Here is a 25,950-nt window from a genome sequence, read left to right on the forward strand (position 1 = left end):
TATGGCTAAAAATATTTATCATTTTTCTAATTTATGTTATTTTTGAACACACAGGATATGTTTAATTACAATACTGATATGTTACAGTATTTGCCTTTAATTTGTTTTAGTTTGCACCATGTTGAACTTCAGCCTGAACGGCAACGAACTACATGAAATCTGATTTGTGCAAATCCGTTTCGAGCTACATTCGTATGTGGTTTGGAATCCTATTCAAATCGCATTTCTGGAAATCCGATTTAGTCTGGACGGTCAGATTTAGCAGAGCTTTTTCACGCCACGTAAAATGTAAATACGTCAGACGTTTTTGCAGAAAACATGCTGAACATCTCTGCAGAAAGTGTTGTTGTGAAGTGCAAGTCAAGCAGAATAAAACAATATACTGCTATAGCATACTACTATACACACCTCTTTGTGTTTTGAAAGTAGCGGAGACAACATCTGTATTGCTGTTACTGTTGTTTTTAGCATAGGCATAACAACACAACGGATTACCATAGAAACCAATGCACATTCAGTAAAAACGAAAGAGCGCTTATGGACACACAAATCGGATATGAACAGTTGCGATACGCTGTGTGGACAGTCAGTTATTCAAATCCGATTCCATCCGGATGTGCACAAAATGGGATTTGGGCTGACAGTCTGAACGAAGCTTTCGTGTATGCTGCGCTTCGAACAGAACTTTCTTTAACCAGAGAGTTCAAAGAGAATTTTACATGAAATCATGTTCTGGTTTTTAAGCTGACTGGTTAAACTAAAAAAATAACAATCTTGAATCTGTTCTGAAATCTTTTTTTTTTTTTTTTTTTGTGTAGATTTGATTTTTCGCTGTGTGTGTCTGTCATGATGTCACTTTGTCTGTTTGTGTGTGTGTGTGTGTGTGTGGTAAATGGTCTTGTGCTCTGAATTGGTCTTCAGAAGTGGTGTATTTCTCTCTGACCAGGTGTTTCCTGCGGTCTCGCGCTCTCTCTCTCTCTCACACACACACACACACACACACACACACACACACACACACACACACGCTCTGAAGGTGCTGATTTACACATCTGATGACCAGTGACAGAAGAACTTGTCAGGCTCTTTCCAAACGGATCTGCGTGACACAAGAGTACCTAACATCAGAGAGAGAGGTCTGAATACATCACGCTTCAGCAGAGCATCACAGATACAGTAGGTTCAGGATGAAGTGTGTTCACACTGCTTACTCAGTCACATAAACACCTTCACTGGTCTGTGTGTGAACAGACCTTCACCAGGCTCAGGCTCAACTGAGTGTTTAGTGATGTCAGTCATGATGGCACTTTGTGAAGATGAACACAGTCCACTGGTCAGTGATCAGCCTGACCTTCTCTCCATCTCACTCTTCTCATCAACTTTCAGTCCTAAGTTCAAATGTGCAGAAGAACATGTGCCCTAAGAAATCTTGAAGCTGGACGTGGTGTGTGTTTGTGTGTTTTATGTGAGATGTGCTACAGATTTGATGAAGATAGTCTTCAGAGTGTCTCGAGTGACAAACACTTCCTTTAGAGTTGTCCTTAAAGGAAACGTGTTTTTACAGTTTTCTTTTAGGGGTGGTCTTTAGTCGTTATAGACATTAGGTCAATAGAAGTCAGAGACAGGCTCATTTAGAAAAAGTGTGTGTGTGTGAGATGTGTCCGTCAGCGATGTGGGCCTTCGGCTCTGATGGGGTGGACCAGGAAATGTACCAATGAGAAGAGAGCGCAGCAGAACTGTGTCACGTCGGCCATTGTTCCTCCCCAACACTGGCAGGAAAGGAAGTATTACAGCACACACACACACTCGCAGCTTCCTGTGTCTGATGAGCCACATGGAGGAGGAGAAATACACAGACGTGATGTTTGAACGTGTGTCACACTAGTCAACTAGTAGTTTATTGGCAGGAATAAATCTGCTTGGTATGAACATCCATTGTGTGACTGTTGTAGCTCAAGATTTTCACACAAACATCCAGATGAAGCAGCTGTACATCAGTGCTCTCCAAACCTTCATATCTGCCCTGTTGACCTGGAGCGGCTGGAGAGAGAGTGTGTGCGATGCTTGACTAGGGATAATCACACTTCTGTCTAAATCTGGTGTTTTGCACAGGTTTCTGTGAGAGATTGTTTAGGAGTCAGAGGCTGGGTTAGGACTGTGAAGTTCTGTCTATGAGATGGCCTGATTAATGTGTGTGTGTGTGTGTGTTTGTGGTCACTGTTCTGATATAAATGAATACACAATAACACATAATTTCACATTCAGAAACATGGTGTTCTCACATAAACTAATAAAGGACTGATGGTCCAAACCTGCAGCTGATCTTAGGTCAGAAGCTCCTCCTCATCTGCTGTTTGCACTCGTTCCTCCTGCAGTCGATGGATGTCTGGTGCTAAAGCATTATGGGTCGTACTGCAGATAAAGCATGTTATCTGCACAACCAGCAGAACAAGAGTCTGACATTACCCTCCATCATTGACCAGCACTAAACGCAGGAGTGAACGCCATCTAAAGCGGTTTGTGATCACTGAAAGCACATATAGAGGATCACATTCAGTTAATTAATTCAAAAGTATTCCAACCTGCAAAAGTCACGTAGAGTGTGCTGAAATAAGTTAAATAAATGTCATGAAGTAATCTGAACACGTGTGCGTGTGTGTGTGTGTGTGTGTACTGATGTGTGTGCGTGTGTGTGTACTGATGTGTGTGCATGTGTGTGTACTGATGTGTGTGCGTGTGTGTGCATGTGTGTGTGTACTGATGTGTGTGCGTGTGTGTGCATGTGTGTGTGTACTGATGTGTGTGCATGTGTGTGTGTACTGATGTGTGTGCATGTGTGTGTCGGGTGGAATCAGAGCTGCAGGGACGTAGAGATCTGAACAGCTTTAGCTGTTTGTTGGATGTATTTCTGATGCGAATGTCTGTCTAAATGTTATCTTTCTCTGCTCTTAAGGCTGTTTCTGTGTGTCTTTTACAGAGATTACGTCGATTATCAACCAAATATAGAACAGAGAAGATCTATCCCACTAATGTTGGAGAGCAGGAGGAAAACGTGAAGAAAAACCGATATAAAGACATTCTGCCATGTGAGTAAATGACCAATCCAGCACTAACCTAACGCTCACGCTAGCCCATCCTGTCATGTGATTGAAGTGTTATGAATGAAGGGCCTGAGAGTAGGGCTGGGTATCGTTCAAAAAATTTTCGATATCGATACCGATACCTTGAGTTCGATACCGGTTCCTGAACGATACTTTTTTCGATACCAGTTTTATGAAATCAGTTTTAATAAGATTACATTATCTCAAAAAAATATTTTTTAATGTTGATATTTATACAGACTCAAAGCCTCATCTCCTGAGCCACTGCACAAAGGAACAAAATATATCCAACACAATAAATAAATAATTTTAATAAAGTTCAAATAGTTTTCAGTTTACACATCTGTTAGGCTACGTTTACATTAGTGCGTGTTCATTTTAAAACACATCATCACTTCTAGGTTGTTAAAGACTTCAAGAAATTTAAAATCTTCATCCACTTTCATAAGTGGGCGTTTTATTTATTATTGTTATTAAATTCTGGTGTAGTATGTCTAATTATTTGAATGCATAAAAACAACTTTATTTTATTTAAATGTATTCTTAAAATAGCCTAATGAAATGTTTTATTTTTCCTCAGAAATTCTGTGTTCTGTATCTAGTTTTCAAATGACGACATAAAACATTAATATAATTTCTTTAAATTATTGAAAATCAAAGTTTATTTTGGCAAACAAAGGGGGTTTACTATTAAAATAAAAAAAAATGGAGTAACTGTTGTGTGGTCATTACTAAAAAAAAAAATAAAGTTTTAATAATTTTAATAGTAGCCTAGTAGTAGCAGTATGTACTGTCTGCTGAACAATATTAATATATTTCTGCTGCAGTGTCTTCCAAGTTAAACCGAACTTTTATTTTGACGGGTTGCCTGGAATACCTTTACAGTTCTGTGTGTATATGATATGACGCAAGTTTTACTCGAATCAAACGGTAAAATGCTCATTAATTGACTCTCACAGCAGTTCTGGAGATGTTGTTCATGTGTTTATGTCCTCATTTAGTGAGACGACAGACGCTGAAATCACCGCAAGCGTCACGCGCGCTTCAGTCTGTGTATAATAAACAAACTGCACGATATAGAGAGCAGACTGCTCCGTACGCTTTCGAAACGCTCTCGTGGAGGTCACACACTGATCAATCAGCACCGCCTCACTTCTAGTCAAACACACCTAGTGCTGCAGGATTATTGGCTCACTGACGGTGATGAGATTAACCCCTTAGGTATTGAAATTTGGTACCGAACGACAAGACGTTTTTCGATACTCGGTGGTATCGAGGCAATTCGGTCGGTGCCTAAAAAGTATCGAACTCGATACCCAGCCCTACCTGAGAGTGTCAGAGGTCATGTGACTGATGTTTGTTCATGATCTGGAGTCTGTGAGGTGTGAGTATTTGTGTATCTGCTGACATGGTGGTGTCTTTCTTTTGCTCGTCAGTTGACCACAGTCGTGTGAGGGTGACGTTAAAAACATCCAATCAGGACACCGACTACATCAATGCAAATTTCATCAAGGTACTGAAGACTTCCTGTGCTTTTTTGTGGCCTTTCCTGTTTCTGTAGAGCTTGTGTGTGTCTGTGTATGAGAATACAGTGGGGCAAATAAGTATTTGATACACTGACGATTTTAAATTTTCCCACTTACAAAGAATGGAGAGATCTGTCATTTTCATCGTAGGTACACCTCAACTGTGGGAATATAAAAAACAAAATCCAGAAAATCACATTGTGTGATTTTTGAATAATTAAAATAATACTTAATATTTGGCACAGAAACCTTTGTTTACAATGACAGAGGTCAGAGGTTTCCTGTAGTTCTTGAGCAGGTTTGCACACACTGCAGCAGGGATTTTGGTCCACTCCTCCATACAGGTCTTCTCCAGATCTTTCAGGTTTTGGGGCTGTCGCTGGGCAACACAGAGTTTCAGCTCCCTCCAAAGATGTTCTATTGGGTTCAGGTCTGGAGACTGGCTAGGCTACTCCAGGACCTTGAAATGCTTCTTACGGAGCCACTCCAGTTGCCCTTGCTGTGTGTTTGGGGTCATTGTCATGCTGGAAGACCCAGCCACGACCCATCTTCAATGCTCTTACTGAGGGAAGGAGGCTGTTGCCCAAAATCTCATGATACATGGCCCCATCCATCCTCCCCTCAATACGGTGCAGTCATCCTGTCCCCTTTGCAGAAAAGCACCCCCAAAGCATGATGTTTCCACCCCCATGCTTCACGGTTGGGATGGTGTTCTTGGGATTGTACTCATCCTTCTTCTTCCTCCAAACACGACGAGTGGAGTTTATACCAAAGAGTTCTATTTTGGTCTCATCTGACCACATGACCTTCTCCCATGCCTCCTCTGGATCATCCAGATGGTCTTTGGCAAACTTCAGACGGGCCTGGACATGTGCTGGCTTGAGCAGGGGGACCTTGCGCGCGCTGCAGGATTTTAATCCATGACGGTGTAGTGTGTTACTAATGGTAACCGTTGAGACTGTGGTCCCAGCTCTCTTCAGGTCATTGACCAGGTCCTCCCGTGTAGTTCTAGGCTGATCCCTCACCTTTCTCAGGATCATTGATACTCCACGAGGCCAGATCTTGCATGGAGCCCCAGTCCGAGGGAGATTGACAGTCATCTTGAATTTCTTCCATTTTCTAATAATTGCGCCAACAGTTGTTACCTTCTCACCAAGCTGTTTGCCTATTGTCCTGTAGCCCATCCCAGCCTTGTGCAGGTCTACAGTTTTGTCCCTAGTGTCCTTAGACAGCTCTTTGGTCTTGCCCATAGTGTAGAGGTTGGAGTCTGATTGATTGCGTGTGTGAACAGGTGTCTTTTATACAGGTAACGAGTTCAAACAGGTGCAATTAATACAGGTAATGAGTGGAGGATAGGAGGGCTTCTTAAAGACAAACTAACAGGTCTGTGAGAGCCAGAATTCTTGCTGGTTGGTAGGTGATCAAATACTTATTTCATGCAATAAAATGGAAGTTAATTATTTAAAAATCATACAATGTGATTTTCTGGATTTTTTTTATATTCTGTCTCTCACAGTTGAAGTGTACCTACGATAAAAATTACAGATCTCTCCATTCTTTGTAAGTGGGAAAACTTGAAAAATCGGCAGTGTACATTACATTACATTAGTGCGTGTTCATTTTAAAACACATCATCATTTCTAGGTTGTTAAAGACTTCAAGAAATTTAAAATCTTCATCCACTTTCATAAGTTTGGCCAGAGGAGAACTGCCCCCCGACTGAGCCTGGTTTCTTCCAAGGTTTTTTTCTCCATTCTGTCTCTGATGGAGTTTTGGTTCCTTGCCGCTGTCGCCTCTGGCTTGCTTAGTTAGGGACAATTCATTTCCAGCGATATCGTCGACCTGATTGCAATTTTTTTTTTTTTTTTTTTTTTTTTTTTTTATAGTATTGACACACTATTTCCTTTTTTTTTTTTTTTTTTTGGATATTGTGCAGTTGCTTTGACACAATTTACATTATTAAAAGCGCTGTATAAATAAAGGTGACTTGACATATCAGTGAGATCATAATTACGCTCCCCAAAACTCACACAGGACTGTTGGCTTCTTGACTCTTGAACTCAAGTGTTTCTTCTGTCTTCTTGCTGTGACACACAGTGAGCCGTCAACTAGTTTCATTTAAACAGTCTGATAAGTCTGTCAGGACTGTAAGCCATGTGTTAGGTCAGATCTGATCCTGTGTGTGTGCGTTCAGGGCATTGGTGGGCCGGAGGCCTACATCGCCACTCAGGGGCCACTGTCCAACACCGTGCTCGACTTCTGGAGGATGATCTGGGAGTACAAGGTCACGGTGAGTGAATCTGCTGCCACTGAGAGCGTGTGAGTGTGTAAGAGTGTGTGTGTGTGTGTGTGAGAGAGAGAGTGTGTGTGTGTGTGTGTGTGTGAAAGAGTGAGTGAGAGAGAGAGTGTGCGAGAGTGTGTGTGTTCTCGTAAGTGACACATGACTTCTGTTGCGCAGGTCATCGTGATGGCGTGCCGAGAGTTTGAGATGGGGCGGGTAAGAGTGATTTCAATGTCGATTCTGTGCTTTAGTTGTAAAAGCTTCGCCTCACAGACTCAAACACGTTCTTCACTCACTTTCCTCTGCAGAAAAAGTGTGAGCGTTACTTCCCGCTGCTTGGAGACGAGCCTGTGACCTTCGGCCCCTTCAAGATCTCCTGTGTGAGTCCCTGGTACACTTCCCAACATGCACCACTCTCTCTCATCACATGACCTCGAGAGAAGCGTGTTGAGTCTGTGGCCATGACGACAGACATTATTGTTCATGATGGGATGTGAAGTGCGTTCACACTGAAACTCGATGTGACTTAAATCTGATTGTTCTCAGTCAGAAGTGGAGCAGATGACGATGTGAACAGCTGAAGTGCACTGAATTAGACATCTTCAAACATGGTCTAAAGAACTTGTTTCACACACGTTTTCATCATTTGGATGACTGCGATCTTACACGCCACCACTGGGCTCCGAGCAGGAGAACAACCAGCTAGGACAAACCCAGGAGCTTGTTCCTAAACGAGGGACTACATCTGTAGCATGGACATGCGTTTTTAAGCACTGCAGTGTTAAAACAACCGATTTTAAGCCGTGGAAACACAAACAACAGAGCTATATGCGTGTGCCGTCTCTGTTTCTGTGTGAGAGGAGCGCACATTTTTTGCCGCTTTATTGGCTTTGAACGATTACATAAACGCACTTATATGCGTCAGAATCCCTGTCTTTGCAAGTATCCTCATAAACACACTGATTTAGGTCTTAAGAGAGAGTAGACCGCTGAAAAAGGAAACGCATATGTAACCGTATATATTGTATCCGGACTTCGGTCTTAAAGAGAAAGCTGTCCAATATTCGTCCTGTCTGCCATTCATATGAATCAAACAACAGTGATAGAAAATCTCTCACTGCTCTTGACTAAATCACTTTTGTAACTTTAAGAAAAAATAAAAAAATAATGATAATTTGTATGTATATATATATATGAAGTGTCATACTGCCAAGTATGGTGACCCATACTCGGAATTTGTGCTCTGCATTTAACCCATCCAGCATGCACACACACAGCAGTGAACACACACACACACACCGTGAACACACACCCGGAGCAGTGGGCATTTATGCTGCGGCGCCCGGGGAGCAGTTGGGGGTTCGGTGCCTTGCTCAAGGGCACCTCAGTCGTGGTATTGAGGGTGGAGAGAGCGCTGGACATTCACTCCCCCCACCTACAATCCCTGCCGGCCCGAGACTCGAACCCACAACCTTTGGATTACGAGTCCGACTCTCTAACCATTAGGCCACGACTTCCCAGGGAGTACCATATATATAATATGTGCAGAATCTATACATAATACGTGTCAATTCTATTTATCCTTCAGTGCAAGTTTTTTCAGTTGAAACCGCTCAGACATACATTTTAGTCTGGACTAGGCTTAAACCTTGTATGTGAAACCGGGGATAAATGTGGAAATAAGAATCTGTTTTCTCTTTTCTCTTCAGTTTCAGCAGATTTACTCTAGTTTTAATCCAGTATATCCAGTATATCTCATTCATTACTCTCATTATTATATCTCATAACGCTCAGTAAATCTCATATCTCAGCCTTCCATTGGTCCTGTTTATAGCTATGTTATGGCTGAAAATGTGCAAATACAAATCTTTTGTTTGTTTGTTTGTTAACAGATTTAGTCCCCGTTATGTCCGTTCATGTTTCATGTTTGCAGATTTGTGTACCTCTGCTGTTTACTCGTGTCACAGAAAACACAAACTGTATCAAATGCATCAAGCAGATCTGAATAAGTAAATGACAGTTGTTCTTAACTAACCACAAAACTCTTCAGCCGTATCCAGTGTGTCTGATATGGGCTCGTTTTTTGGGTTTTTTTCAGGAGTCTGAGCAGCCGCGGACGGATTATTTCATCCGCACGCTCACAGTGGAGTTTGATCACGTGAGTCTTTATTTCTTTCTGTTTGTCTGTTGTAGCAGCAGGACAGTTTTTAACCATCAGTCTGTTTCTCTCTGGTCCGTCAGGAAACCCGGAGAGTGACGCAGTTCCATTACGTGAACTGGCCCGATCACGACGTCCCGTCATCCTTCGATTCCATACTGGACATGATCGCTCTGATGAGGGAGTACCAGGAGCATGACGACATTCCCATCTGTGTCCACTGCAGGTATGAGATCTGCTCCTCCTGACCTCACGTCTGACCTTCAGTCCCCTGAGCCTTGAGCAGCAGCTCCATCTCGATCAGGACATGTTAGCAGCACGACTGAACGCTAGCGCTGACGTTCTCTGGCTTTATCTTGATGGCCAATCATCACCACTGAGGTTCAGGTTTAGTTGGGTTTATGGGTGTTCGTTTATCACAAGCCTCAGAGCTCGTGCCGTGTTTGTTTTGGTGTGCTGTGGAATTAGATTCACAGTGAGATTAGACCATTATTATGGATATGAGAGCAGCTCATGATAAAGAGGATCAGTGTGGAAGATGCAGAGAAACAAGGTATGTGTCCGCTGGCTGTTACTGTACAGATGCATAATGGAGAAATTAGTCAGAAATGTGCAAAAAGGCAAGACTGAGGAAGAGGTTTAATGCTGTGTGATGGAGGACAGGGGACACCAGTGATGCTGCAGGGCTTTCTGATGGTTTAACATGATTACTGATTCATAGGAAATGACTGGGTGACGTGTCTGATGTCAGCGTGTGTTCTGACTGCATATGTGTGCTGTATGTGTTGACAGTGCTGGCTGTGGACGCACAGGAGCCATCTGTGCAATCGACTACACGTGGAACCTCCTGAAAGCTGGGGTAACACACGCACTCAGTCACGCGCACACACACGCACACAGTCTAACCACTGAAGGACTGGCATCATTGTGTGTCATTTTGCAGAGAATTCCTGAAGATTTTAACGTTTTCCAGCTGATTCAGGAGATGAGGACACAGCGGCATTCGGCAGTTCAGACCAAAGTAAACTACACAAAACACACTACAGACTCTGTAGCAGAACAAACACGCGTTACAAACCAGCGCAGGATTGATTCACTAGCCTTCTGTGTCTCTCTATGTGTCAGGAGCAGTACGAGCTGGTTCATCGAGCGATTGCACAGCTCTTTGAGAAACAGCTGAAGCTTTTGGAGAGTCCAACAAACTCTGAGCTCACAGACGGGATGGTAAGACCACAAACACACAGACACACGATGAGCTGCCTGGATTAGATCTCTTCTAGAAAGACAGGAATGTCAGTTGAGAGAATTTAAATAATGAACAATAGAAACGATGCTTTACTTCCTGTTTGAAAAGCCTGATATACTGAGACGATGCGGTCTGACTGTGCGCGCACACACACACATGCACACAGGACTGTGTCAGTTTGAGGCTGTAATATCTTTATTCTGTCCTTTTCTCCTCTATTTTCACTTTATCTGTTTGTAATGGAGAAGTTCTAGTGTTTTACATTCACTTGTTTGGTTTGTCTTTGTTCTGACACACACGCACTCACACACACTCACACGCACACACACACACACAAACACACTGCAGGAAGAGGGCAGCCCAGAAAAACCCGGTCAGAAGTCAGATGAGGAGAGATGGGACACGCCCCCTCCCAAACCGCCCCGCATCCGCAGGTAAGACTCCGCCCCCTCAGTACATGCCTCCAGAGTCTCATCAACCTCAAACCTCCAAACGCACCGAATAAAGAAACGTAGAAACATACTAGTTTCACAGTGTACGTGTTTATCAGTGCAATCTTATTTATTTTAGAATTTAGAGAGTATATATGACCTGTGCTGACAAACTGATTCACATTAAGCATATTGTCAAAACTGAATTATTTTTATTTTCAAATTCTCCATTAAAAGACCTTCACAATTATGTATCTACACCCTTTTGAAGTCGATAGAGTTAATTCTGAGGAAAACAGTTAAAGTTTTCTGAAGGTTCCAAAGCAAAATCACCAGCAACGTTGCATCTTTTCCTCCAGTTCTTTTCTTAATGATAATTAATTATCATATTAATAATCATAATATAGCTATTTTTTATTTTATCTTTGTTATTCTGAATAAGAACAGATGCAAAAAAAAACAGTATACAAATATAAGAAACAAATAATGCATTACCTTTTTCATTTTACATCTAAACAAAAGCATTCAAATAAGAAAAACAAATAATCAAATGTAAAAATCCCTTTAGTGTGTTCATTACAAATAAATTGATTATTAAAACTACAAAAGCAGTTCAATCAAGAGCAGTGAGTGATTCCCTCTTTTCTTTTATCGTTAGATAATGCGACAGTATATATTAAGACCTGTTGTGATGCACAGATCTAATATAATGTTACACATCAGATGTTTTTCCCCCAGCAGTTCCCCAAATGTTCACTGAAGACATAACCGATTATGTTTGCGTGAACACTTAAATACTGTAATTCAGTGTATATTTATTGTGCTTGTGTACTTCCGATGACCGTCAGCGCATCTCAGAAAACGTACAAATAAAGATAATTTTAGATGTTTAATTGCTATTTGGAGCACTGGGATCGCTAGATGAGGGCTTAATGAACTTATTTTTGTGAAAACTTCAAATTGTACTAAAATTGAAATTTTTCACTTTTTTGCGTGTAGCTCAAAATTAGCCTGTGCGCATTCACACTCATTTTACCAGCACAGGCCACATATGTAGTATTGGAGTATTAGTATTTAGAGAATATGTGACCCTGGACCACAAAACCAATCATAAGGGTCGATGTTTTGAAATTGAGAGTTATGCATCATCTGAAAGCTGAATAAATAATCTTTCCATTGATGTATGGTTTGTTATGATAGGACAATATTTGTCTGAGATACAACTATTTGAAAATCTGGAATCTGAGGGAGCAAAAAAATCTAAATATTGAGAAAATCTCCTTTAAAGTTGTTCAAATGAAGTTCTTAGCAATGCATATTACTAATCAAAAATGAAGTTTTGATATATTTATGGTAGGAAATTCACAAAATATCTTCATGGAACATGATCTTTACGTAATATCATTGTGATTTTTGGCATAAAAGAAAAATTTATAATTTTGATCCATACAATGCATTGTTGGTTATTGCTACAAATATACGTGTTACTGATGACTGCTTTTGTGCTGCAGGGACACAAATGTATTTCATGTCATCGGTGTTTTCCACATAAACTGGTGTCCTGAATGACTGTTGAGGTGCAGCTCATGTTTCTTGTCTCTCAGTAATCATGTTTTCTCTGGTTCTCTCTCAGTAATCAGGCCGAGGGTGATGTGAAGGAGGAGATTCTCCAGCCTCCAGAGCCGCGCCCCGTTCCGCCCATCCTCACGCCATCTCCGCCCTCGGCCTTCCCTACGGTCACAAACGCACGGCAGGACAACGACCGCTACCATCCCAAACCCATCCTGCACGTGCTGGAGTCAGACCAGAACCCCGACCTCAACGAGAACTACAGCAAGCCGGGACAGGATGGGCCAGAGCGCCGGCTGGAGCGCAAGCTGAGCATCGAGATCAAGAAGGTGCCGCTGCAGGAGGGGCCTCGGAGCTTCGAGGGGAGCAGCGCTCTGCAGCGCTCGCATGCCTTCAAGCGCTCCAACACCAGCTCCATGTGCGAGGAGGGCGCCGAGCCTCTGCGACCAAACCACCTGCCTCTGAGGGAGGAGAAGGGTCAGTCCGAGCCCAGCCCTGACCGCTCGTCCGGCCGGACGGCGCTGAGCTTCACCAACCCGCTGCATTCCGACTTCCCTGATGCTCTCTCTTTGATAAGCGACACTGCTTCAGCAGAACAGCAGAGCGATCACGCCCCCCACAGGGTCACACCGATGTCCACCGCCGGCCAGAGCCTCCCCACACACACCTCAAGTACGTACTCGCACACAAACACTCGCGCCGCTCCTCCGTCTGCTGCCTTTCCCAGCTCACCCTTCCTTTGAGTTGCTCGAATCTCATTTGATCAGAAATGATTGGCACATGCAAGCAGGAACTGACCGATTTGAGCATCACTGTGACGGGTCTGTGTCGCTTTGAGTCCGGTCTTTAGGAAGTGGACGCCTGTGTAATCCACGGTTCTCAGGAGAAGCACCTTTTCCTGTTTTTCTTTCAGTCCCTTTAAGTTCTGTCAGCTGATCTGGCTGTATGTGTGCACGTGAGCATGCGTGTATGCATGCATGTGTGTGTGCTTGCGTGCGCGTGTTTGCGTGCGTGTGTGCGTGCATGTTTGTGCGTGTGCGTGTCACCTGATCAAATGCAGCTTGTTTTCTGCCTCTGAGCTGTGCTAATGTGCTAATCAGTGTTGGGGAAAGTTACTTTTAAAAGTAATGCATTACAATATTGCGTTACTCCTTAAAAAAGTAACTAATTACGTTACTTTTGCGTTACTTTTTAAATATGAGCAGGGCTTGATTGTTTTTAATACAATAAGTTCTAATTATAGCAAATGTAAAAGCCCTTTCACACCAAAAAGTTTAATGAATAAACCTCAGGCCGAAGGAAGAGTAAATTCACGTCTGTACAGTAGAACGCAGGATAAGAAGGTTTAACACTCTTCAGCAATAAAAAACAATGAAGCACAATTGTTAATTTATCTAAAGTCATTTTTGGCTTATTAGTATGGTTGAACTGGATCATCAAAGGTCAGCAGCAAAGACATTGGTTAATAAAATGGAATTAGATTTGTGTTGTTTAACATATTTAAGTATTGTAGGTTTGTGTTATATTCTGAGTTTGCATTTCACTGTTTTAATTCATTTTGATGAATACTAAATCTGGTTGTTGCAAGTGGGATGAATTAAGGCACATTCACATTAGTCTAGAACTACAGTAACAGCATGTTCACACAGCGCAGTGTCAGTCAATAAATGGGAAAAAAGTAACTCAGATATTTTCTTGTAAATTAAAAAGTAATGCGTTACTTTACTAGTTACTTGAAAAAAGTAATATTATTACATAACTCGCGTTACTTGTAATGCGTTACCCCCAACACTGGTGCTAATGCTGCCTGTCTAGGGCACTCCGTAGGTTTGTGGGGCTGAAGGCATGATGGTAGTGTGATGATCGGGGGTCCAGGCTCGTGTCAGCTGTTGATGCTGCGTTCAGCGGTGTGTGTGTGAGAGCTCTGGTTGGTAACGGTGCTCTTTTTGCCCCAGACTGTGACGACAGTGAAGATTGGCCCCCGCCTGTTCCTGAGCGAACTGCTGAGTCCTTCCTAATGGCCACAGGTGCGTCTTTACTGTGTCCAGCCACACGAGGGCAGCAGAAGCTCTGAGACAGAAGCACAGCGCGGCTCTTCCTGCTTCTGTAGTCGAGCGGGATCTTGTTCCACTGTGCACAGAATCCAGACAGTGACGATTTACTTCGGTTTATTGTGTGCTAGTTTCGTCTGGTTGCTCTTGGTGAACATCAGTTTCATGACACATATATACACACACACACACGCACACAGTGAACCTCAGCCCTGTGTTACATCTCGCAGTGACTGAAGTGATTGTTCTGAAATATCAATGACAAAAAGTGGTTTTAACCGAATGTTTTTCAATAAGTATGTAGATAAAGGCTTGTTTCCCAGCATGCCCGGTTGTTTTAGTGCATCTGTGTTAATGATGAATCTCAGTAGCTGGTGTTTGTGTGTGTATGTGTGAGTTTGAATAGCATTGATCTCTGATGGCTCATTAAGGGTTCAGGCGTTAAACTGGTCTGTTTCATTAGTGAGGTGATAGTGTGTCTCTAGAGAGCCACTCGTTCTCATGTCTATCTGAACTTCCTGTAACGTTTCCGTCGTGTTCATTCAGACCCCGCAGATGTGAAGCCGCCGCCAGCCGAAGCGTCTTCAGACGAGCCGTCGTCACAGGTGAGACGGAGTCTGTTTCTGCTGCAAGTCACTGAGAACCAGAGCTTTAATGTCTGTCTCTTCCCTTCACAGGCGTCTGCAGACACACAAGCTGCTGCTAGTCCTCCAAAGACCGGTACGTCTCGCAGTCTCCGTCATCAGAAGTTTCTGTTCAGCGCTGAATGTTGAGACCCTGCTGGCTGCTCATTTAATTCTTTACTGTTTACACAAAGATATGATTTTTATTATTACAGTGAACATACATATTATTATTATTATTATTATCATCATTATTACAAAAAATATTTTAATTCACTTGCAGCATTTCAGTGCATTGTGTTTGAACACTCAGCTTTATTTGAATGTTAATGTGCTTTTGTTAGCTGTTAGCAACCGCTCCAAATCTCCAGCTCTATCTCAGAGATCAGAGACACTCGGTCTGATTGTGATGAAATGCAAGCCTGACGGCAGAGATGTGCATTTGTTTAGCGGTGATGCCAGACTTGTTTTGTTTGTCTAGATGCTGAGCAGAAGAACGGAAAGGGTCCAGATTCTCCTGTGAAGGACCGGAGAGCAGAGACGGAGATCGGTGAGTGACCAGAGCAGACCAGAGCTCTTCCGTTACGATCTGTGAGTTTCTCTCAAGCGTCTCTGTGCCACAGGATTCGGCAGCCGCTGCTCGCATCCCAAAGGCCCCAGGGAGCCTCCATCGGAGTGGACGTGACCGCGGCACCCATCCGCTCCACACTCCATGCTCCTCTTTCTTCTATAAGTGCCACTGTAGACGGACGGCGCCTCTTCTCTGACTAACACAATCAGTAAAGCTACAAAGATAATCTCCCATGATGCACCTCGCTGCCATGGACTCACTGTGCTGGTGCTAAGCGTCTCTCTGGGATCAGAACCTGCCTTACTCCTGCTGCGTGGCTGGACCTGTTCTTCTGCAATAGTTTAGACTGGGATCAGGCAACGCGGGCCGGAGTTCACAGGGCGAGCCGTAAATGATGATGATGATGCAAATGTACTATCACTGAATATATTAATGCGATGTGAGACGTCTGTGCATGAAAGCGTCTGGCGTACCTCAACTGTAAGTTATTTGCCCTCCTGTTAGAACAAATGTTTTCAGGGCTGTGTTTTCTTTTCTCTCGTTTCTTTGCGTTCGTCGGCCGCTTCACGAGACGCCACGGACTGGAGATTGTATTGATGATGCTTTTTGTAAATTGTATTCTAGAGGTTATTTTTGTATATGCCATTTTCTCACTTCACGAACGACTCCCGACAGCTCGCCCGTGTCTTTTTTTACTGTGTGTGTGTGTTTGAGATGCAGAGAGAGAATGTGTGCGAGTTACACAACGTTGCATTTAAACCTGGATTTTAGTCGACCTTCCAACACAGGCCTGTCAATCAATCAATCAATGTCAGTAAAACATTAGGAGGAAAAATGCCTTCTGCTGCTTTATTCGCAGTGCATGCTGTGTGTGTGTGAGTGTGTTTGAGTGAGTAAGTGTGTGTGTGAGTGAGTGAGTGTGAGAGAGAGAATGTAACGCTTGGTTTATTTCTCATGTTGAAGTTTCTGCGGCTGATGTTCATGTTATTTCAGGCGCTCATTCTCGCCATCTGCTGGTGACGTGTGTTTGAGGACAGCAGTGTTTGGTTTTCTGTGTCTGTTGCATTTGCTGCAGCAGTGTGTCATTTGCCATTATTTTTCTGATGTGCTAATCATTCAGATGCTAGAATACAGCAGTCCTGTGATAGTAGACGGCAGAAGGAGCTAGAGTTAGGTTCTGTTCACATGTATTCATACTCTACATTCACCACAGATCCATTGATAAATATTTCCATCTGCTGGTAAAGCTGTTGTGTTCTTGTGATCGAGTCTTATTTTAATGTTATTTGAGAAGTTCTGACAGCAGAGCTGATGAAGGATGAGTGTCTGGTCTCTCTGTCAATGCTCCTCCAGCCGGGGTCACATGACCTCTCGGGACGCCACTGGAATTTCCTTGAAGTCACAGAGAAGAGGCTGGTTTGAGACGCGTGAAGAAATCTCTCGCTCTCACAGCAGACCAGCGATCCACGTAAGCAAAGCCAAACAGCTCCATCATGAGTGGAGACATGATAACTGCTTTCACATGAATTTAACGAACAATCAATTCAATATAGCTAGAATTAATTCCAGACAACTTACACACTCACTCACACACACACATTCGCTCTCTCTCACACACACACACACACACGCGGGTGTGTATATATACACTCACCTAAAGGATTATTAGGAACACCTGTTCAATTTCTCATTAATGAATTATCTAATCAACCAATCACATGGCAGTTGCTTCAATGCATTTAGGGGTGTGGTCCTGGTCAAGACAATCTCCTGAACTCCAAACTGAATGTCAGAATGGGAAAGAAAGGTGATTTAAGCAATTTTGAGCGTGGCATGGTTGTTGTGCCAGACGGGCCGGTCTGAGTATTTCACAATCTGCTCAGTTACTGGGATTTTCACGCACACCCATTTCTAGGGTTTACAAAGAATGGTGTGAAAAGGGAAAAACATCCAGTATGCGGCAGTCCTGTGGGCGAAAATGCCTTGTTGATGCTAGAGGTCAGAGGAGAATGGGCCGACTGATTCAAGCTGATAGAAGAGCAACTTTGACTGAAATAACCACTCGTTACAACCGAGGTATGCAGCAAAGCATTTGTGAAGCCACAACACGCACAACCTTGAGGCGGATGGGCTACAACAGCAGAAGACCCCACCGGGTACCACTCATCTCCACTACAAATAGGAAAAAGAGGCTACAATTTGCACGAGCTCACCAAAATTGGACGGTTGAAGACTGGAAAAATGTTGCCTGGTCTGATGAGTCTCGATTTCTGTTGAGACATTCAGATGGTAGAGTCAGAATTGGGCGTAAACAGAATGAGAACATGGATCCATCATGCCTTGTTACCACTGTGCAGGCTGGTGGTGGTGGTGTAATGGTGTGGGGGATGTTTTCTTGGCAAACTTTAGGCCCCTTAGTGCCAATTGGGCATCGTTTAAATGCCACGGCCTACCTGAGCATTGTTTCTGACCATGTCCATCCCTTTATGACCACCATGTACCTATCCTCTGATGGCTACTTCCAGCAGGATAATGCACCATGTCACAAAGCTCGAATCATTTCAAATTGGTTTCTTGAACATGACAATGAGTTCACTGTACTAAAATGGCCCCCACAGTCACCAGATCTCAACCCAATAGAGCATCTTTGGGATGTGGTGGAACGGGAGCTTCGTGCCCTGGATGTGCATCCCACAAATCTCCATCAACTGCAAGATGCTATCCTATCAATATGGGCCAACATTTCTAAAGAATGCTTTCAGCACCTTGTTGAATCAATGCCACGTAGAATAAAGGCAGTTCTGAAGGCGAAAGGGGGTCAAACACAGTATTAGTATGGTGTTCCTAATAATCCTTTAGGTGAGTGTATTTATGTATGTATATGCAGGGTGCGATTTGTGAAGTGAAGTGAAGTGACATACTGCCAAGTATGGTGACCCATACTCGGAATTCGTGCTCTGCATTTAACCCATCCAACATGGACACACACAGCAGTGAACACACACCCGGAGCAGTGGGGGTTATGCTGCGGCGCCCGGGGAGCAGTTGGGGGTTCGGTGCCTTGCTCAAGGGCACCTCAGTCGTGGTATTGAGGGTGGAGAGAGCGCTGGACATTCACTCCCCCCACCTACAATCCCTGCCGGCCCGAGACTCGAACCCACAACCTTTGGATTACGAGTCCGACTCTCTAACCATTAGGCCACGACTTCCCCATGTCGTGTGAACTTCCCCCACGTCTGGGTGAAAAACCCAGATGGGGATGCTTTTGAAAATTCATATGAAATGTTTTTAATAAGACAAAAACTGTATTTAACGTGATCGCAGTTTAATAAAAACATTGTAGGCATACCTTAGGCCTATTAATTGTAATGATTTCATTTCCACAGTTATTCAAACAATGATTCCCCCCATCCCCCCTACAAATCACACCCTGTGTATATGTATATATGTATATGCGTGTACCTTTAAGTAAATGTGATTTTAATTTTGTGTGTGTGTTCACGTAGTATAAAGCAGTAAGTGGTCACCATGTCTAGATTATCAATATTTTGCAGTAAACAATTTGCTGTTTTATCCAGATCATGTCTTTTTCATGAGAGGCAAAAAAATCACCTTTTTACATTTGTCGAGAGCAAAATTATTGATGCATCAAGTATCCTCAAAATTTGGAAAAACATCGAGATAGTAAATGGACTCATGCATCATAATCAAATCAATACAGCAACCAAGCTGCTGACGTCACCTTTCCTGCTGTATATCCGCGTGTGGCCACGCCCATTTCAAGCCTGCTTTATCTGTCAATCAACGCCAGGCCACGCCCGCCTCAAGCACGTTCTTTCTGTCAATCACCGCCAGGCCACGCCTCCCCCGTGCGTCTTACACAAACAGCAGCAGCTCGAGAGAGTAAATAGAGAAAAGATGGCGGAGTTCATTCAGCTCAACAAACCCACCGAACCGAAACCAGCGTCCCAGAACCGCGAGCACCATCCTCATCCTCCACCGGCCAAGAAGATCCGACATGAGGAGAAAGTATTTAAAGCCAAGAAGATGAACGGAGACACGGAGCAGCAGAATTACAGCAGCAAACCGAAAAACAAGAAAACCAAAACAGAGAAAGACAGAGACCGAGAGAAAGACACAGAGAGAGAGAAAGAGAAAGGCAAAGAGAAAGAGAGGAAGAAACACAAACTGACGGCTGAAAATCACCTCAGTGTGAAGAAGGAGAACGGAGAGCTGAAGCTGTCGCAGAAAGGTATTGCTAGTCGCTTCGCCGCCGCCGCTCGGGCGCTGTTCGTGGCTGATAACGGGCCGCTGCTTCGCTAGCTGTGATCGGTGCGAGTGTGTGTGTCTTTATCATGTGTTTATTGTGCTCGCGGACGAGGGTGTGTGTGTTTATTTGCGTGGAAGACCCCGACAGCGCGCGCTAGTTAGCTTAGCATCAGTGACGCGCGTGCAGCTGCAATGTGACCCGCCGCGGACGCGCGTATTACAGCGGAATAGCATCATAATAATATCTGCTGTCATTATAATAACATCATAATATCTGCTGTGTTACCGCACAGAGACGCGAACATCATAACATGCGATAATATATGCGTCTTTTTATATTCAAGTGTCAGTTTAGTCTGTAGGACGGCAGAATAATAGCTCGTATTAATAAAAACAGTAATCGAAATATCTGCTGTCATTCCGGAGATGTCCATCGGACACCAGAACATTACGATTATAATAACTGCTGTATTACTGCTGGAATCTCAGTAATAACACTCGCTCGATGTTTGAAGAACATTGATTTACGTCGGAAAACACGATACAGCGATCTTCTGTAATAAATGTGTTGTTCTCTGTGTTTATACTGTGAGCTTCACTGTGTTGAACTGTTGTGTGTTATTTACTGTTTGTGTCAGGCCTGTTACTCCCACATAACATTAATAAACGCTAGTAAAGAAGTAACCCATCTATCATAACACAACGGTGATGAAAACATCAGCACAAAAGCCACATTCAGTCATTTAAGACACACTGTTAGCTGTCTGTCCTACAGATGCTAACTCACCAACGTCTACTAACTCACACTAACTCCTACTAACTCACACTAACTCCTACTAACTCCTACTAACTCACACTAACTCCTACTAACTCCTACTAACTCACACTAACTCCTACTAACTCACACTAACTTCTACTAACTCACACTAACTTCTACTAGCTCACACTAACTCACACTAACTCCTACTAACTCACACTAACTTCTACTAGCTCCTACTAACTTCTACTAGCTCACACTAACTTCTACTAACTCACACTAACTCTTACTAACTCACACTAACTTCTACTAGCTCACACTAACTTCTACTAACTCACACTAACTCCTACTAACTCACACTAACTTCTACTAACTCACACTAACTTCTACTAGCTCACACTAACTCACACTAACTCCTACTAACTCACACTAACTTCTACTAACTCACACTAACTTCTACTAGCTCACACTAACTCACACTAACTCCTACTAACTCACACTAACTTCTACTAACTCACACTAACTCCTACTAACTCACACTAACTCACACTAACTTCTACTAGCTCACACTAACTCACACTAACTCCTACTAACTCCTACTAACTCCTACTAACTCACACTAACTCCTACTAACTCACACTAACTTCTACTAACTCACACTAACTTCTACTAGCTCACACTAACTCACACTAACTTCTACTAACTCACACTAACTCCTACTAACTCACACTAACTTCTACTAACTCACACTAACTCCTACTAACTCACACTAACTTCTACTCACACTAACTCCTACTAGCTCACACTAACTCAAACTAACTCCTACTAACTCACACTAACTTCTACTAACTCACACTAACTCCTACTAACTCACACTAACTTCTACTAGCTCACACTAACTCACACTAACTTCTACTAACTCACACTAACTCCTACTAACTCACACTAACTTCTACTAACTCACACTAACTCCTACTAGCTCACACTAACTTCTACTAACTCACACTAACTCCTACTAACTCACACTAACTCCTACTAACTCACACTAACTTCTACTAGCTCACACTAACTCACACTAACTTCTACTAACTCACACTAACTCCTACTAACTCACACTAACTTCTACTAACTCACACTAACTCCTACTAGCTCACACTAACTTCTACTAACTCGCACTAACTCCTACTAACTCACACTAACTCCTACTAACTCACACTAACTTCTACTAACTCACACTAACTCCTAACAGTTAGGCTCCTGACAGGAGCGGTAAATGGATCATAAAGCTTCTCAGAAGAAGCTGTTTCCTTCAGTGGATCGACCTCAGAAGTGGTTCAGAAAATGTTCAATAGATAATTTGCTGGAGCAGATATTTCACCCAAACATGATCAGTCCGTCATTATTTGCTCACCTTCACAGCGTTCCTAACCTGCATGACTGACTTTCAGCATCAGGGAGTAGATGATGACAGAATGATCATTTTTCATTGTCTCTGTCTGTTTATCTGTCTGCGTGAACGTGATGTGTGTGTTTGTACGAGGATCGTGAACCTCATGAGGCCTGTTCAGAATGTGTTCAACATACAAAGGACCAAAATTACATTGGGCATAAAGAAAATAAAGCTTCTTTTTAGGGCTGTTCAAACCTTATTTTTCATGACAGTTTATCCAGGTGTATGAAAATATACTTTGAGAACCTGTTGGGGAATGTGACTACTAGTTAAAGACGTGAGCTGGTAAATTCACAAACTTTCACTATTGTGTCTTTGAGCAGGCCGTCGTTCACACGCAGAACCTTCTGTACGGCGCTTTAGTCCAGGAACCAGAGAAACGTGACATCAGTGAATGCTTTGGTTTCTTTTAACAGTCCAATGTGTTTCTTTCTCCTACAGATCACACCATCAAAGACAAAGATAAACCGAGAGACAGAGACGGCGAGAAGAAGAGAGAGAGAGAGAAGGACAGAGAAAAAGAGCAGGAGAAAGAGATGAAGGAGAAAAAAAAACATAAGCTGATGATGGAGATGAAGAGAGAGAATGGAGAGGTGAAGATCCTGCAGAAAGGTGAGCGATCTGTCAGTAACCGCTTTTCCACCATCGTGCTGAACGGTTCTCTTTGCATAACCGAGCCGGCCGGTACAGTTAGGGTTTCGTTTTCCACTGCGGGGCTAAAAACGTATCTCTTTGGAATGCAATTCAAATGCGTCAGTCGTTGCCGTGGTAACACAAGTGTTTACATATGATATGAGGTATGGAGGATGATCAGAAATTTCTTTAGATTTTATTACTAATTTGTGTAACATTGCTCAAAATAGCGCGCTTAGCAAGCTACGGAGAAACTACCAGCACAGCTGTCTAACCGGGCCGAGAGCGGTTTGTAATCGTGCTGCGCCGTACCAGGCTCACGTGGAAATACAACTGGAACCGTACCAGACAGTTCTTAAAACCGCAAAGAGGAATTATTCTGACAATAATTCTGAGTTTGACAGTGAACCATGGTTTGTCATTATTGTAGATTAGATGAGTTCTGGTAGGAATGCACATATCCTCACAGAAACTGATATATGATGTTACAGTCTCTGTGAGCTCATCCAGATCGGTGGCAGCAGCTTCAAAAACAGTCCAATCAGTGAGAGAGAAACAGGCTTGTAAATCCCGCTCTGTTTCGTTAGTCCATCTTTTAACAGATCTTAATACAGGCTTTGCAGATTTAAGTTTCTGCCTGTAGGACGGAATAAGATTAATCAAACAGTGATCAGAGAGTCCTAAAGCTGCTTGTGGAACAGTGTGATATGCATCCTTTATTGTTGTGTAACAGTGATCCAATATATTACTGTCTCTGGTGGGACATGTGATGTGCTGTCTGTATTTTGGCAGTTCGCGGGAGAGACTTGCTTTATTAAAGTCCCCGAGAATGATTAAAACAGAGTCCGGGTGTTGTTGCTCACTCTCTGTGATCAGATCAGTGAGTTTCTGTAGAGCTGTGCTCACGTGCGCTTGCGGTGGAATGTAAACACTCACGAGAATGAACGAGCAGAACTCCCGCGGCGAATAGAACGGCTTGCAGTTAATGAAGAGCGTTTCTAGATCTGAGCAGCACATCTTCTTTAACACAGTTATATCTGTACACCACCTCTCATTGATGTAAAAGCACGTCCCGCCGCCGCGCGATTTCCCCGTTGATTCTGCGTCGCGATCTGCTCTGATCAGCTGGTAATTAGGCAGATGAATTGCGCTGTCCGGTATGTCACCATTCAGCCAGGTTTCCATGAAACACAGGGCAGCAGAGTTAGAAAAATCCTTGTTTGTCCGGGAGAGCAGAAGGAGTTCGTCCGTTTTGTTGGGTAGAGAGCGGAGATTCGCCAGATGGATGCTAGACAACGCCGTTTGAAATCCGCGCTGACGGATTTCCATGTGTAATATTGAATCGACTGTGTTTGGGTCATGTGTTGAAACTTTTTTTTAATTTTCCAAGCAATCAGAAATAATCTTTTAAAACTATTTACATGGCACAGATGCAGTCGGGATCAGTAGAGTCAGGGATTTCATCACGTCAGCTGCTATACTTTCTTCTGTGACTCTTCATTTATGGAAACATGTTATTTGTCATCAGAGGTGTCAAGTAACGAAGTACAAATACTTCGTTACCTTACTTAAGTAGAAATTTTGGATATCTATACTTTACTGGAGTAATTATTTTTCAGCCGACTTTTTACTTCTACTCCTTACATTTTCACGCAATTATCTGTACTTTCTACTCCTTACATTTTAAAAATAGCCTCGTTACTCCTATTTCATTTCGGCTCGTTTTCATTCCGGCTTGTCATCGTCATGGGCGTTGCTAGGCCGTTTTTAGGGGGGCTTTAGCACCCCTAAATTTCCCCCTAAAAATCTTGCGATTCTCCCCCTTTAAATTTGAAACGGCAGCAGACTTCGGCTCCTCCCCATCTTTCTGCGCGTTCTTCAATCCACAGACTGCGGTGGTGCAGAGGAGAGGACAAGGTGTGTGTTGGCGTGTGTATGGGGTGGTGATGGCGCAGTGGATAAGACACATGCCTTTGGTGTGAGAGACCCGGGTTCGAATCCACTGTGAGACACCAATGTGTCCCTGAGCAAGACACTTAACCCCTAGTTGCTCCAGAGGCGTGCAACCTCTGACCTATATAGCAATTGTAAGTCGCTTTGGATAAAAGCGTCAGCTAAATGTAAATGTAAATGTGTTTATCGATAGATTGTTATAATATCTACATCTGTGCAGTTCTTTGTCTTAAATACAGTTTACAAAAAGTCATGGGAAAGCAATCGGTTTCCAATCTTCTGTAAAGTTTTCGCTGCATTCAGCACTCATCACACCACAGCTGTTTCCTTCAGCGAAAGCCCTTAACACATTATACGCATACTTTATAAAACGATCACGTTATTGCTATTTTTATTTGAAAATTTAGCTTTCAATATAGAACTTAATATTACAGTGCATGTGGCATTAACTCCCATACAGTTCTACATAGAAGTGATTAAAGACAGTGACAGACAGCACTCAGTCAGTGCACTCATTTTAATTGCATATCAGAGTGATTGACAGAGATTGAAACATTGTGTGTCCTTCTCACAGACTGCTTCAGTTTTGCTGTTTTTTTTATTTTTTATTTTTTTACTTTTAAAAGTTAATCACAGCACCCACATAGTTTAATCCATTGTCCAGCCTTATAGCTGTGTTGTTTATATTGCTAATATGGATAGTCAGTGTAAGTTTAAAGTGATATGATGTTTTATGTTTACAATTTTCTGTTTGTACTTGAGCATAGAAAAAGATTTGTACTAGTAATGCAAACAGTAACATTTTTGGTTTGTACAGTAAACAGGTGTGTGTGTGAGAGATCAGGTAGACTTGTATTTGGCTTGTACTCGGATGTTATACCCATCTATGCAATACAGTGGAATACTGCAATAAGTTTAGTATACCATTAGGGGTGTGCGATATGACGATTTTTGATCGTGGACGATAAAAATGTCTCCACGATCTGCTTTTTAAGAAATATCGTAGTATCGCGCTACCGCACACATTGTCAAATACAGTTCTGGCGCCGCCGTCTCTGTATACTGTACAAAACGACATACAGCAGTAGAGTTACTCAGACAGGACACTGCACTTATTCGCGATCGCAAAAGTACATTATTTGCATACAAGCCTTGCTGGTTAAATTTTTAATTCACGAGCTGGTCTGACCTGCGCTTGTTCTGAGCGCATACACCTGAAGCACGGACACTAAAACGCCTGTCTAACAGCGCCTGATTACTCAACTAAGTTATATTTTGCGCTAATACTGTCAAAACACACAAGGTTTACATACAGACTGAGTTGGTTATCT

At 42.8% G+C, this 25,950-nt stretch overlaps 2 protein-coding genes across 4 annotated transcripts in view; both read left to right on the plus strand.

Moving 5' to 3' along the window:
• Window positions 1-16,820, plus strand: part of LOC306858183 (tyrosine-protein phosphatase non-receptor type 12-like) — a 20,511-nt gene extending 3,691 nt beyond the window's left edge. Inside the window, exons 2-18 of one of the 3 annotated variants that reach the window (XM_079398596.1) lie at window positions 2,978-3,086; window positions 4,538-4,614; window positions 6,822-6,917; window positions 7,086-7,124; window positions 7,217-7,288; window positions 9,007-9,066; window positions 9,150-9,292; window positions 9,859-9,925; window positions 10,010-10,087; window positions 10,192-10,290; window positions 10,661-10,746; window positions 12,377-12,984; window positions 14,268-14,339; window positions 14,910-14,968; window positions 15,041-15,083; window positions 15,468-15,536; window positions 15,610-16,820. In XM_079398596.1, the coding sequence (XP_079254722.1) occupies window positions 2,978-3,086; window positions 4,538-4,614; window positions 6,822-6,917; window positions 7,086-7,124; window positions 7,217-7,288; window positions 9,007-9,066; window positions 9,150-9,292; window positions 9,859-9,925; window positions 10,010-10,087; window positions 10,192-10,290; window positions 10,661-10,746; window positions 12,377-12,984; window positions 14,268-14,339; window positions 14,910-14,968; window positions 15,041-15,083; window positions 15,468-15,536; window positions 15,610-15,671 (1,839 nt within the window). In that variant the 3' untranslated portion in view covers window positions 15,672-16,820. Of the gene's footprint in view, window positions 1-2,977; window positions 3,087-4,537; window positions 4,615-6,821; window positions 6,918-7,085; window positions 7,125-7,216; window positions 7,289-9,006; window positions 9,067-9,149; window positions 9,293-9,858; window positions 9,926-10,009; window positions 10,088-10,191; window positions 10,291-10,660; window positions 10,747-12,376; window positions 12,985-14,267; window positions 14,340-14,909; window positions 14,969-15,040; window positions 15,084-15,467; window positions 15,537-15,609 lie in introns of those variants that run through there. The other 2 variants (XM_079398597.1, XM_079398598.1) reach the window with 2 other exon arrangements.
• Window positions 16,821-19,452: 2,632 nt separating this feature from the next.
• LOC306858184 (lysine-specific demethylase RSBN1L-like) overlaps window positions 19,453-25,950 on the plus strand; it is a 38,418-nt gene continuing 31,920 nt past the window's right edge. The window contains 4 exon segments of the mRNA XM_079398599.1: window positions 19,453-19,709; window positions 19,712-19,722; window positions 19,724-19,809; window positions 22,475-22,645. Coding sequence (XP_079254725.1) covers window positions 19,476-19,709; window positions 19,712-19,722; window positions 19,724-19,809; window positions 22,475-22,645 — 502 coding nt within the window. The 5' untranslated portion in view covers window positions 19,453-19,475.

Source organism: Barbus barbus (genome assembly GCF_936440315.1).
Source record: "Barbus barbus genome assembly, chromosome: 39".
NCBI lineage: Eukaryota > Metazoa > Chordata > Actinopteri > Cypriniformes > Cyprinidae > Barbus > Barbus barbus.